This window comes from Salvelinus namaycush, chromosome 12 (assembly GCF_016432855.1).
Source record: "Salvelinus namaycush isolate Seneca chromosome 12, SaNama_1.0, whole genome shotgun sequence".
NCBI lineage: Eukaryota > Metazoa > Chordata > Actinopteri > Salmoniformes > Salmonidae > Salvelinus > Salvelinus namaycush.
Window position 1 is genome coordinate 8,943,540 of NC_052318.1, and position 13,448 is coordinate 8,956,987.

At 48.0% G+C, this 13,448-nt stretch overlaps 1 protein-coding gene across 2 annotated transcripts in view; it reads right to left on the reverse strand.

The window, feature by feature from the left end:
• The window catches only part of LOC120056447 (gamma-aminobutyric acid receptor subunit gamma-2), a 90,949-nt gene that overhangs the window by 14,335 nt on the left and 63,166 nt on the right, over positions 1-13,448 (reverse strand). Inside the window, exon 7 of one of the 2 annotated variants that reach the window (XM_039004611.1) lies at positions 275-427. In XM_039004611.1, the coding sequence (XP_038860539.1) occupies positions 275-427 (153 nt within the window). Of the gene's footprint in view, positions 1-274; positions 481-13,448 lie in introns of both variants that reach the window. The other variant, XM_039004612.1, reaches the window with a different exon arrangement.

Consider the following 13,448-nt stretch of genomic DNA (forward strand, 5'->3'; position numbering starts at 1 on the left):
ACAGATGTGCCCGTCTGGGCTCATATCATCCAGAAGGACTAGTTACTGAAGCCTCTCTGGGTCGGTGAGGGGTGGTCCTGACCACAACAAGTCCTGTGTTATGAGAAGCACTGCTAGTGAACTTCACTGATAGTGCTGCAACGTGTGTTTGTGTCGAGGCTAGGTGGGTGTGAACCCGAAGAGGTTAAATACCCTATCTTTTATTCTGGTGATTTTTCTTGAATTAATCTGAAATCTATGAATTATGAATTCGATTTTCCTTGCTTGTTGTTACCTAAGGATGTTCTAGCAGGCACAGCATCCTTGTTGATCCAGAAGGAAACCCAGGAGAGAACAACGATGAGAGTGCAGGGGATGTAGGTCTGAATGGTGAAGTAACCCATCCTTCTGCTCAAGTCGAAGAAGACTGTCAGCACAACGTAATCTCCTACGAGAGAGGGAAGATGAGAAAAACACTGAATCACCATGTTATGGAAATTACTGAATATAATATGCAGGAAGGCAATGCAGTCAACACAATTTAATCCCCATAGAGAAATACAATAAGCATACATGCCAGACAATGAAAAGTGACTATGCATAGATGATGACAACAGAGAATACAGACAATGAATAAACAGTTGACAGAGTTAGGTAAAGATATACTGGAAATCTGATTTGGAAATCTGATTTGCATATAACATCACAGGGTTAAATAGAGATTCTACAAACTACTAGGTGTAGAATCCCCTCTCGACCCCTGACCTATCCAGATGTTAGACTGTTATACAGGGTGGTCATCCCTGCTTCCGACAACTTCTGCTATGAAGTTACTAAGTTGGAAACAGTGCCAGCAGCTCACCCTACCTGTGTAGGTTTATAGAGAGCTCAACGCTGACCTGTACACTAATTGATTAACACCACAATGTAAGCTGTGTCAGAAACTCTCCTGCCCCCGACTATAGTTATCGTGCTTGTAAGCCTGGGGGGCATCGAGAGTACTCTCCTAGCCTTTTTCTGCTCTGTGAGTGGGGCCGCACTGCTTTTCAGCGGGGACGAGAACAGCTGGCTTTGTTATTAAAGCACCAAGCAATTTGGCAACCCGATAATTTACTTCCCTTACAAAAAAGAAACGCACGTTGTCTGCCATTTCTGCAAATCACCAACATCTGTGTGTGCACACAGCAGGGTTACGTGATCAATCCCAGGTTACACCTCTCCTCACCTCCACACTGATGAGAGAGAGAGAGAGAGAGAGAGAGAGAGAGAGAGAGAGAGAGAGAGAGAGAGAGAGAGAGAGAGAGAGACACAGAGAGAGACACAGAGAGAGAGAGACACAGAGAGAGAGAGACACAGAGAGAGAGAGAGACAGAGAGACACAGAGAGAGAGAGACAGAGAGACACAGAGAGAGAGAGACAGAGAGACACGCAGAGAGAGACAGAGACAGAGAGAGACACGCAGAGAGAGACACACAGAGAGAGAGACATACAGAGAGAGAGACACACAGAGAGAGACACAGGTCGTCACAGACAAACCTGGCTGCCCAGAGAGGACAGGCTGTGCTCACTCTGCTCCAGAGGAGAGGTAGAGACAGAGGTGCATTTCCTACTACACTGTGACAAATACTCAGACCTAAGAGCATATTTCTTTCCCAAAATTATAACTCAATACAAAGAATTTGAAACTATAAAAGATGAAGAAAAAATCAAATATTTATTGGGTGAAAAGCCAAAATGTGCAGTTTTGGCAGCCAAATATGTGTCCTCCTGCCACAACCTGAGGGACAGCCAGTGAAAAATGCAAAGTAATGTTGATAATATTTCCCATTTAGCTTAGTTTTGTTTTGTCTTTCATACCAGGTCATATGTCTTCTCAAGTCATATTGACACTGGTCTACTACTGTTGCTTTAATATATTGTTGTTCTGATTAATATTGTTGTTGTAGTTGTTGTTAATGGTAATCCCATGTCCACTACTACTGTTATTATTGCTGTTGGTCCCACCATTTATTTATATATAAATATATATATATTTTGTATATATATACATATATATTTGATTTTGATTTTCGATATGTATACTTTGACAATGTAAGTAATAACGAACTTGCCATGTCAATAAAGTCAATTGAATTGAATTGAATAGAGAGAGATACACAGAGAGAGAGATACACAGAGAGAGAGATACACAGAGAGAGAGATACACAGAGAGAGAGATACACAGAGAGAGAGAGACACAGAGAGAGACAGAGAGAGAGAGACACACACAGAGAGAGAGACACAGAGAGAGAGAGACACACAGAGAGAGAGACACAGAGAGAGAGAGACACAGAGAGAGAGAGAGAGAGAAACACAGAGAGAGAGAGAGAGAGAAACACAGAGAGAGAGACACACAGAGAGAGAGACAGAGAGAGAGAGAGACACACAGAGAGAAAACCATTGCCGCTGACATCTCCATGTGAGTTTTCTGCTGATGAGGCAGTTGGTAGGAGGAGAGAGATATGTGAAGAATATTCTCACAGGTCTGTGGTCCACTATTTGTTTTTATTAACATTACATTAATATAGCTATTGAGGTTGGTCAGCAGTGGCACAGCCACATTGCATTACCCTCCACAATAATAATGATGGGCTTATTAGGCAAATATTATCTCAATGTAAGACACCCAGCTGTACAACAGCACAGATCTGGCAGAGTGCTTCCTACTGTCATGACTTGGACTTGGGGTGAGGATATCGACAACCTCCTCCATTATGGATCAAGACTAATGTATCAGTATCAATGCAATAATGCCTTCCTGTTATCCTGAAACACTCGACTTGCTTGTTCAAATGTTTAACCCCATTATCTCTCACCAAGGCAAACTGTATTATTCCTTCGTTCGACAACACAAGAGATGGAGCAAACACATGAATATCAGGTCAATTGGATGGAGATACGATAGCTACATACAGTGCTTTCGGAAAGTATTCAGACCGCTTGACTTCTTCCACATTTTGTTAGGTAACAGCCTTAATTAAAAATGTATTAAATAGTTTTTTCCCCCTGATCAATCTACACACAATACCCCATAATGCACCTTGGAAGCAATTACAGCCTTGAGTCTTCTTGGGTATGACGCTACAATCTCGGCACACCTGTAATTGGGGAGTTTCTCCATTCTTTGCAGATCCTCTCAAGCTCTGTCAGGTTGGATGGGGATCGGGTTCAAGTTCGGGCTCTGGCTGGGCCACTCAAGGACATTCAGAGACTTGTCCCCAAGCCACTCCTGCGTCGTCTTGGCTGTGTGCTTAGGGTCATTGTCCTGTTGGAAGGTGAACCTTCACCCCAGTCTGAAGTCTTGAGCGCTCTGGAGCAGGTTTTCATCAAGGATCTCTCCATACTTTACTCTGTTCATCTTTGCCTCGATCCTGACTAGTCTCCTAGTCCCTGCCGCTGAAAAACAACCCCACAGCATGATGCTGCCACCACCATGCTTCACCGTAGGGATGGTGCCAGGTTTCCTCCAGACGTGACACTTGGCATTCAGGCCAAAGAGTTCAATCTTGCTTTCATCAAACCAGAAAATCTTGTTTCTCATGGTCTGAAAGTCTTTAGGTGCTTTTTGGCAAACTCCAAGCAGGCTGTCACGTGCCTTTTACTGAGGAGTGGCTTCCGTCTGGCCACTCTACCATAATGGCCTGATTGGTGGAGTACTGCAGAGATGGTTGTCCTTCTGGAAGGTTCTCCCATCTCCACAGAGGAACTCTAGAGCTCTGTCAGAGTGACCATCGGGTTCTTGGTCACCTCCCTGACCAAGGCCCTTAGCGCCCGATTGCTCAGTTTGGCCAGGCGGCCAGCTCTAGGAAGAGTCTTGGTGGTTCCAAACTTCTTCCATTTAAGAATGATGGAGGCCACTGTGTTCTTGGAGTCCTTCAATGCTGCAGAAAATGTTTTGCTACCCTTCCCTAGATCTGTGCCTCGACACAATCCTGTCTCGGAGCTCTAAAGACAATTCCTTCAACCTCATGGCTTGGTTTTTGCTCTGACATGTGTAACGGATGTGAAATGGCTAGCTAGTTAGCGGGTACGCGCTAGTAGCGTTTCAATCAGTTACGTCACTTGCTCTGAAACCTAGATGTAGTGTTGCCCCTTGCTCTGCAAGAGCCGTGGCCTTTGTGGAGCGATGGGTAACGATGCTTCGTGGGCGACAGTTGTTGATGTGTGCAGAGGGTCCCTGGTTCGCGCCCGTGTCGGGGCGAGGGGACGGTTTAAAGTTATACTGTTACATTGATGCTGTTGACCCGGATCACTGGTTGCTGCGGAAAAGGAGGAGGTTGAAAGGGGGGTGAGTGTAACGGATGTGAAATGGCTAGCTAGTTAGCGGGTACGCGCTAGTAGCGTTTCAATCAGTTACGTCACTTGCTCTGAAACCTAGATGTAGTGTTGCCCCTTGCTCTGCAAGAGCCGCGGCCTTTGTGGAGCGATGGGTAACGATGCTTCGTGGGCGACCGTTGTTGATGTGTGCAGAAGGTCCCTGGTTCGCGCCCGTGTCGGGGCGAGGGGACGGTTTAAAGTTATACTGTTACACATGCACTGTCAACTGTGGGACCTTATATAGACAGGTGTGTGCCTTTCCAAATCATGTTCAATCAATTGAATATACCACAGGTGGACTCCAATCAAGTTGTAGAAACATCTCAAGGATGATCAATGGAAACAGGATGCACCTGAGATCAATTTCGAGTCTCATAGCAAAGGGTCTGAATACTTTATTTTTAATACATTTGCTTTGTCATTATTGGGTATTGTGTGTAGATTGCTGAGATGTATAATAAAAATAATTTAAAAAAATTGGAATAAGGCTTAAGCATAACAAAATGTGGGAAAAGTCAAGGGGTCTGAATACTTTCCTAAGGGCACTGAATAACTGGTTATCCCCACATTGTGAGTGCAGTATGATAAATAAAGAGCATAGGCTGTAGCTTTGATAGACATAACTCAATCATTTTCCGCTGGGGCTACGCACAGCACGACATGGCAGCAGTGACACATCACACATTATCATGGCCCACTAGTCCCATTCCTGGCTCTACTATTATCACATTATCATGGCCCACTAGTCCCATTCCTGGCTCTACTATTATCACATTATCATGGCCCACCAGTCCCCTTCCTGGCTCTACTATTATCACATTATCATGGCCCACTAGTCCCATTCCTGGCTCTACTATTATCACATTATCATGGCCCACTAGTCCCATTCCTGGCTCTACTGTTATCATAATATCATGGCCCACTAGTCCCATTCCTGGCTCTACTATTATCACATTATCATGGCCCACCAGTCCCCTTCCTGGCTCTACTATTATCACATTATCATGGCCAACCAGTCCCCTTCCTGGCTCTACTGTTATCATAATATCATGGCCCACCAGTCCCCTTCCTGGCTCTACTATTATCACATTATCATGGCCCACCAGTCCCCTTCCTGGCTCTACTATTATCACATTATCATGGCCAACCAGTCCCCTTCCTGGCTCTACTATTATCACATTATCATGGCCCACCAGTCCCCTTCCTGGCTCTACTATTATCACATTATCATGGCCAACCAGTCCCCTTCCTGGCTCTACTATTATCACATTATCATGGCCCACCAGTCCCCTTCCTGGCTCTACTATTGTCACATTATCATGGCCCACCAGTCACCATTCCAGGCTCTACTATTATCACATTATCATGGCCAACCAGTCACCATTCCAGGCTCTACTATTATCACATTATCATGGCCAACCAGTCACCATTCCAGGATCTACTATTATCACATTATCATGGCCAACCAGTCACCATTCCAGGCTCGACTATTATCACATTATCATGGCCAACCAGTCACCATTCCAGGCTCGACTATTATCACATTATCATGGCCAACCAGTCACCATTCCAGGCTCTACTATTATCACATTATCATGGCCAACCAGTCACCATTCCAGGCTCTACTATTATCACATTATCATGGCCAACCAGTCACCATTCCAGGCTCTACTATTATCACATTATCATGGCCCACCAGTCACCATTCCAGGCTCTACTATTATCACATTATCATGGCCCACTAGTCCCATTCCTGGCTCTACTATTATCACATTATCATGGCCAACCAGTCACCATTACAGGCTCTACTATTATCACATTATCATGGCCAACCAGTCACCATTACAGGCTCTGCTATTATCACATTATCATGGCCAACCAGTCACCATTCCAGGCTCTACTATTATCACATTATCATGGCCCACCAGTCACCATTACAGGCTCTGCTATTATCACATTATCATGGCCAACCAGTCACCATTACAGGCTCTACTATTATCACATTATCATGGCCAACCAGTCACCATTACAGGCTCTGCTATTATCACATCATCATGGCCAACCAGTCACCATTCCAGGCTCTACTATTATCACATTATCATGGCCAACCAGTCACCATTCCAGGCTCTACTATTATCACATTATCATGGCCAACCAGTCACCATTCTAGGCTCTACTATTATCACATTATCATGGCCAACCAGTCACCATTACAGGCTCTGCTATTATCACATTATCATGGCCAACCAGTCACCATTCCAGGCTCTACTATTATCACATTATCATGGCCAACCAGTCACCATTCCAGGCTCTACTATTATCACATTATCATGGCCAACCAGTCACCATTCCAGGCTCTACTATTATCACATTATCATGGCCAACCAGTCACCATTCCAGGCTCTACTATTATAACATTATCATGGCCAACCAGTCACCATTCCAGGCTCTACTATTATCACATTATCATGGCCAACCAGTCACCATTACAGGCTCTACTATTATCACATTATCATGGCCCACCAGTCACTATTACAGGCTCTACTATTATCACATTATCATGGCCAACCAGTCACCATTACAGGCTCTGCTATTGTCACATTATCATGGACAACCAGTCACCATTACAGGCTCTACTATTATCACATTATCATGGCCAACCAGTCACCATTACAGGCTCTGCTATTATCACATTATCATGGCCAACCAGTCACCATTCCAGGCTCTGCTATTATCACATTATCATGGCCCACCAGTCACCATTCCAGGCTCTGCTATTATCACATTATCATGGCCAACCAGTCACCATTACAGGCTCTGCTATTATCACATTATCATGGCCAACCAGTCACCATTACAGGCTCTGCTATTATCACATTATCATGGCCCACCAGTCACCATTACAGGCTCTGCTATTATCACATTATCATGGCCAACCAGTCACCATTCCAGGCTCTGCTATTATCACATTATCATGGCCAACCAGTCACCATTCCAGGCTCTGCTATAATCACATTATCATGGCCAACCAGTCACCATTACAGGCTCTGCTATTATCACATTATCATGGCCAACCAGTCACCATTCCAGGCTCTGCTATTATCACATTATCATGGCCAACCAGTCACCATTCCAGGCTCTGCTATTATCACATTATCATGGCCAACCAGTCACCATTCCAGGCTCTGCTATTATCACATTATCATGGCCAACCAGTCACCATTCCAGGCTCTGCTATTATCACATTATCATGGCCAACCAGTCACCATTCCAGGCTCTGCTATTATCACATTATCATGGCCAACCAGTCACCATTACAGGCTCTGCTATTATCACATTATCATGGCCAACCAGTCACCATTCCAGGCTCTGCTATTATCACATTATCATGGCCCACCAGTCCCATTCCTGGTTCTGCTCTTTTCTATTCTGTGTATTCAGAAAAATACAAACAAAAAATATCCCTCCCAAATGATTTAGTGAAATGTAATATCGGGTCCTTGGCATGTACTGCATACGTCTCCCTGTCTCTCTCTCCTTCCCCAGAATCTACAGAGCTTCAGTGGGTGAAGTAGTCGGCTTGTCCCAACGGATTTCTCTGTGCGCTTCAGGACATCAAAGGGCCCTGCTTGCTTCTCCCTAATGAGAGGCCAGCGCATGTGTGCGCACACACACACACACCTCAAAGCTCCTCTCTCTTCCAGGAGATCTCATCTGTCATCCCACAAGATAATGGAACACATGACGTAGGTGTAGAAAGTCCTGCTTTAATCATCACACCGTGTGAAGGCATGAAACAACGCTTCCTTCTCACAACCAGGCAACTCCTTAGTGGGGCCTAAACCTAATATATCTATACATTTACTTTACTTCTCTTTGACATGAGGAAATACAAAGCTCTTATCCAGGAACATTAAAGATGGTTGGAAATGGGCTCAATGGGTTTGGTTGGGTCATACCAATGAATATGGACCCTTTTCTCTATTCAGGTTGAGACAGATCTTGGATTCAATTAGTCTATCTGGGTTGAAATATTTCTCCCTCTATCTAAACAGATATAATGTTTGACTAAAACAGAATCATTTCAACTGGTGGGCTATTGGTGTGAGATGTTCTGCTGTGTTCTGATGTTTAATGAAAAGCTGAAACATTTTGAATTCTGTGACAAATCCACCACTTAGACTAAACAGCGACTCAAAATCGAACTCCTTGTTTATATTGAGGTATTGTTTTGTGTATTTTTATTAATATAGCTGCATATTTTCCTGAAGCAGGAAATTTAGTAAGAAACCTCACAAATGTAATATTCTCCTGTAAAGAGTTATGGAACGCAATAATAACTTGGCAGGGAAGATCATTCATCAGAGCACACTGTTAAAACCTCTGGGACTGCTGGATAGAATTATGCACATAACACAGGCCTCACTCTGCCCATGCTCCTACCATTCCAGATCCCACTGCAACAAGACTACAGTGGTAAATAAGCAGTTCCATTTTCCATTTTTAGATGATTTTTGTTTTCTTTGGATGGACGGAGGAAATGCTGAAACATCACTCCCAGTAATGTTGGTGGCTGCATATTGCCGGAGGCGACTGCTTTCATGAGAAGAGATATGGTAATCCCAGGTTGGGTTGCAGATCAGGAGAAGAGCTGCTGCCACAGGAGAATCTCTCTCTCATCCCCTGGGATTGAGACAGACATCTGTAAACTGGCATGATGGAGACAAACAGGCTGGGACCTGCTGGCCGTCCTATGGTCATAGGCATCTGCTGACAGGATGGCAGAGAAGACGTTATGCACAACCACAGAGCAGTCTATAAGAGGGGGTGGTGAGCACGATCACTGTGGAGCCAGCTATAAGAGGGGGTGGTGAGCACGATCACTGTGGAGCCAGCTATAAGAGGGGGTGGTGAGCACTATCACTGTGGGACCAGCTATAAGAGGGGGTGGTGAGCACTATCACTGTGGGACCAGCTATAAGAGGGGGTGGTGAGCACTATCACTGTGGGACCAGCTATAAGAGGGGGTGGTGAGCACGATCACTGTGGAGCCAGCTATAAGAGGGGGTGGTGAGCACTATCACTGTGGGACCAGCTATAAGAGGGGGTGGTGAGCACTATCACTGTGGGACCAGCTATAAGAGGGGGTGGTGAGCACGATCACTGTGGAGCCAGCTATAAGAGGGGGTGGTGAGCACTATCACTGTGGGACCAGCTATAAGAGGGGGTGGTGAGCACTATCACTGTGGGGCCAGCTATAAGAGGGGGTGGTGAGCACTATCACTGTGGGACCAGCTATAAGAGGGGGTGGTGAGCACTATCACTGTGGGGCCAGCTATAAGAGGGGGTGGTGAGCACTATCACTGTGGGACCAGCTATAAGAGGGGGTGGTGAGCACGATCACTGTGGAGCCAGCTATAAGAGGGGGTGGTGAGCACTATCACTGTGGGACCAGCTATAAGAGGGGGTGGTGAGCACTATCACTGTGGGGCCAGCTATAAGAGGGGGTGGTGAGCACTATCACTGTGGGACCAGCTATAAGAGGGGGTGGTGAGCACTATCACTGTGGGGCCAGCTATAAGAGGGGGTGGTGAGCACTATCACTGTGGGACCAGCTATAAGAGGGGGTGGTGAGCACTATCACTGTGGGACCAGCTATAAGAGGGGGTGGTGAGCACTATCACTGTGGGGCCAGCTATAAGAGGGGGTGGTGAGCACTATCACTGTGGGGCCCAGCTATAAGAGGGGGTGGTGAGCACTATCACTGTGGGACCAGCTATAAGAGGGGGTGGTGAGCACTATCACTGTGGGACCAGCTATAAGAGGGGGTGGTGAGCACTATCACTTGGGACAGCTATAAGAGGGGGTGGTGAGCACTATCACTGTGGAGCCAGCTATAAGAGGGGGTGGTGAGCACTATCACTGTGGGACCAGCTATAAGAGGGGGTGGTGAGCACTATCACTGTGGGACCAGCTATAAGAGGGGGTGCTGAGCACTATCACTGTGGGACCAGCTATAAGAGGGGGTGGTGAGCACTATCACTGTGGGGCCAGCTATAAGAGGGGGTGGTGAGCACTATCACTGTGGGACCAGCTATAAGAGGGGGTGGTGAGCACTATCACTGTGGGACCAGCTATAGAGGGGGTGGTGAGCACTATCACTGTGGGACCGAGCTATAAGAGGGGGTGGTGAGCACTATCACTGTGGGAGCCAGCTATAAGATGGGGTGGGTGAGCACTATCACTGTGGGGACCAGCTATAAGGAGGGGGTGGTGAGCACTATCACTGTGGGGCCAGCTATAAGAGGGGGTGGTGAGCACGATCACTGTGGAGCCAGCTATAAGAGGGGGGTGGTGAGCACTATCACTGGTGGAGGCCAGCTATAAGAGGGGGTGGTGAGCACTATACTGTGGACCAGCTATAAGAGGGGGTGTGAGCACTATCACTGTGGAGCCAGCTATAAGAGGGGGTGGTGAGCACGATCACTGTGGAGCCAGCTATAAGAGGGGGGGTGGTGAGCACTATCACTGTGGAGGCCAGCTATAAGAGGGGGTGGTGAGCACTATCACTGTGGAGCCAGCTATAAGAGTGGGTGGTGAGCACTATCACTGTGGGACCAGCTATAAGAGGGGGTGGTGAGCAGCTATCACTGTGGAGGCAGAGCTATAAGCAGGGGTGTGAGCACTATCACTGTGGGACCAGCTATAAGAGGGGGTGGTGAGCACTATCCTGTGGGACCAGCTATAAGGAGGGGGTGTGAGCACTATCACTGTGGAGCCAGCTATAAGAGGGGGTGGTGAGCACTATCACTGTGGGGCCAGCTATAAGAGGGGGTGGTGAGCACTATCACTGTGGGAGCCAGCTATAAGAGGGGGTGGTGAGCACTATCACTGTGGGGCCAGCTATAAGAGGGGGTGGTGAGCACTATCACTGTGGAGCCAGCTATAAGAGGGGGTGGTGAGCACTATCACTGTGGAGCCAGCTATAAGAGGGGTGGTGAGCACGATCACTGTGGAGCCAGCTATAAGAGGGGGTGGTGAGCACTATCACTGTGGGAGCCAGCTATAAGAGGTGGGGTGGTGAGCACTATCACTGTGGAGCCAGCTATAAGAGGGGGTGGTGAGCACTATCACTGTGGGCCAGCTATAAGAGGGGGTGGGAGCACTATCACTGTGGGCCAGCTATAAGAGGGGGTGGTGAGCACTATCACTGTGGAGCCAGCTATAAGAGGGGGTGGTGAGCACTATCACTGTGGAGCCAGCTATAAGAGGGGGTGGTGAGCACTATCACTGTGGGACCAGCTATAAGAGGGGGTGGTGAGCACTATCACTGTGGAGCCAGCTATAAGAGGGGGGTGGTGAGCACTATCACTGTGGGACCAGCTATAAGAGGGGGTGGTGAGCAATATCACTGTGGGAGCCAGCTATAAGAGGGGGTGGTGAGCACTATCACTGTGGGGCCAGCTATAAGAGGGGGTGGTGAGCACTATCACTGTGGGGCCAGCTATAAGAGGGGGTGGTGAGCACTAATCACTGTGGGACAGCTATAAGAGGGGGTGGTGAGCACTATCACTGTGGGACCAGCTATAAGAGGGGGTGGTGAGCACTATCACTGTGGGACCAGCTATAAGAGGGGGTGGTGAGCACTATCACTGTGGGACCAGCTATAAGAGGGGGTGGTGAGCACTATCACTGTGGGGCCAGCTATAAGAGGGGGTGGTGAGCACTATCACTGTGGGACCAGCTATAAGAGGGGTGGTGAGCACTATCACTGTGGACCAGCTATAAGAGGGGGTGGTGAGCACTATCACTGTGGGACCAGCTATAAGAGGGGGTGGTGAGCACTATCACTTTTGGACCAGCTATAAGAGGGGGTGGTGAGCACTATCACTGTGGGACCAGCTATAAGATGGGGGTGGTGAGCACTATCACTGTGGGACCAGCTATAAGAGGGGGTGGTGAGCACTACATCACATGTGGGAACCAGCTATAAGAGGGGGTGGTGAGCACTATCACTGTGGGGACCAGCTATAAGATGGGAGTGGTGAGCACTATCACTGTGGGACCCAAGCTATAAGAGGGGGTGGTGAGCACTATCACTGTGGGACCAGCTATAAGAGGGGGTGGTGAGCACTATCACTGTGGGGCCAGCTATAAGAGGGGGTGGTGAGCACTATCACTGTGGGGCCAGCCTATAAGAGGGGTGGTGAGCAATATCACTGTGGGCCAGCTATAAGAGGGGGTGGTGAGCACTATCACTGTGGGCCAGCTATAAGAGGGGGTGGTGAGCACTATCACTGTGGGCTCTCCCCCCTACATCGCCGGAACACAACACCCCTTTCTCCCTCCTCTTTTCGCCCCATGACAAACGCCAGGAAGAAATCAATCGAGGGTGTGTGTAGCACTAATCACTGTGGGGCCAGCTATAAGAGGGGGTGGTGAGCACTATCACTGTGGGACCAGCTAAAGAGGGTGGTGGTGAGCACATCACTGTGGGACCAGCTATAAGAGGGGGTGGTGAGCACCATCACTGTGGGACCAGCTATAAGAGGGGGTGGTGAGCACATTCACTGTGGGACCAGCTATAAGAGGGGTGGTGAGCACTATCACTGTGGGGCCAGCTATAAGAGGGGGTGGGGAGCACTATCACTGTGGAGCCAGCTATAAGAGGGGGTGGTGAGCACTATCATGTGGGACCAGCTATAAGAGGGGGTGGTGAGCACTATCACTGTGGGGCAGCTATAGAGGGGGTGGTGAGCACTATCACTGTGGGGCCAGCTATAAGAGGGGTGGTGAGCACTATCACTGTGGGCCAGCTATAAGAGGGGTGGTGAGCACTATCACTGTGGGACCAGCTATAAGAGGGGGTGGTGAGCACTATCACTGTGGGACAGCTATAAGAGGGGGGTGGGAGCACTATCACTGTGGGACCAGCTATAAGAGGGGTGGTGAGCACTATCACTGTGGGACCAGCTATAAGAGGGGGTGGTGAGCACTATCACTGTGGGACCAGCTATAAGAGGGGGTGGTGAGCACCACTGTGGAGCAGCTATAAGAGGGGGGTGGTGAGCACTATCACTGTGGGGCCAGCTATAAGAGGGGTGGTGGAGCAC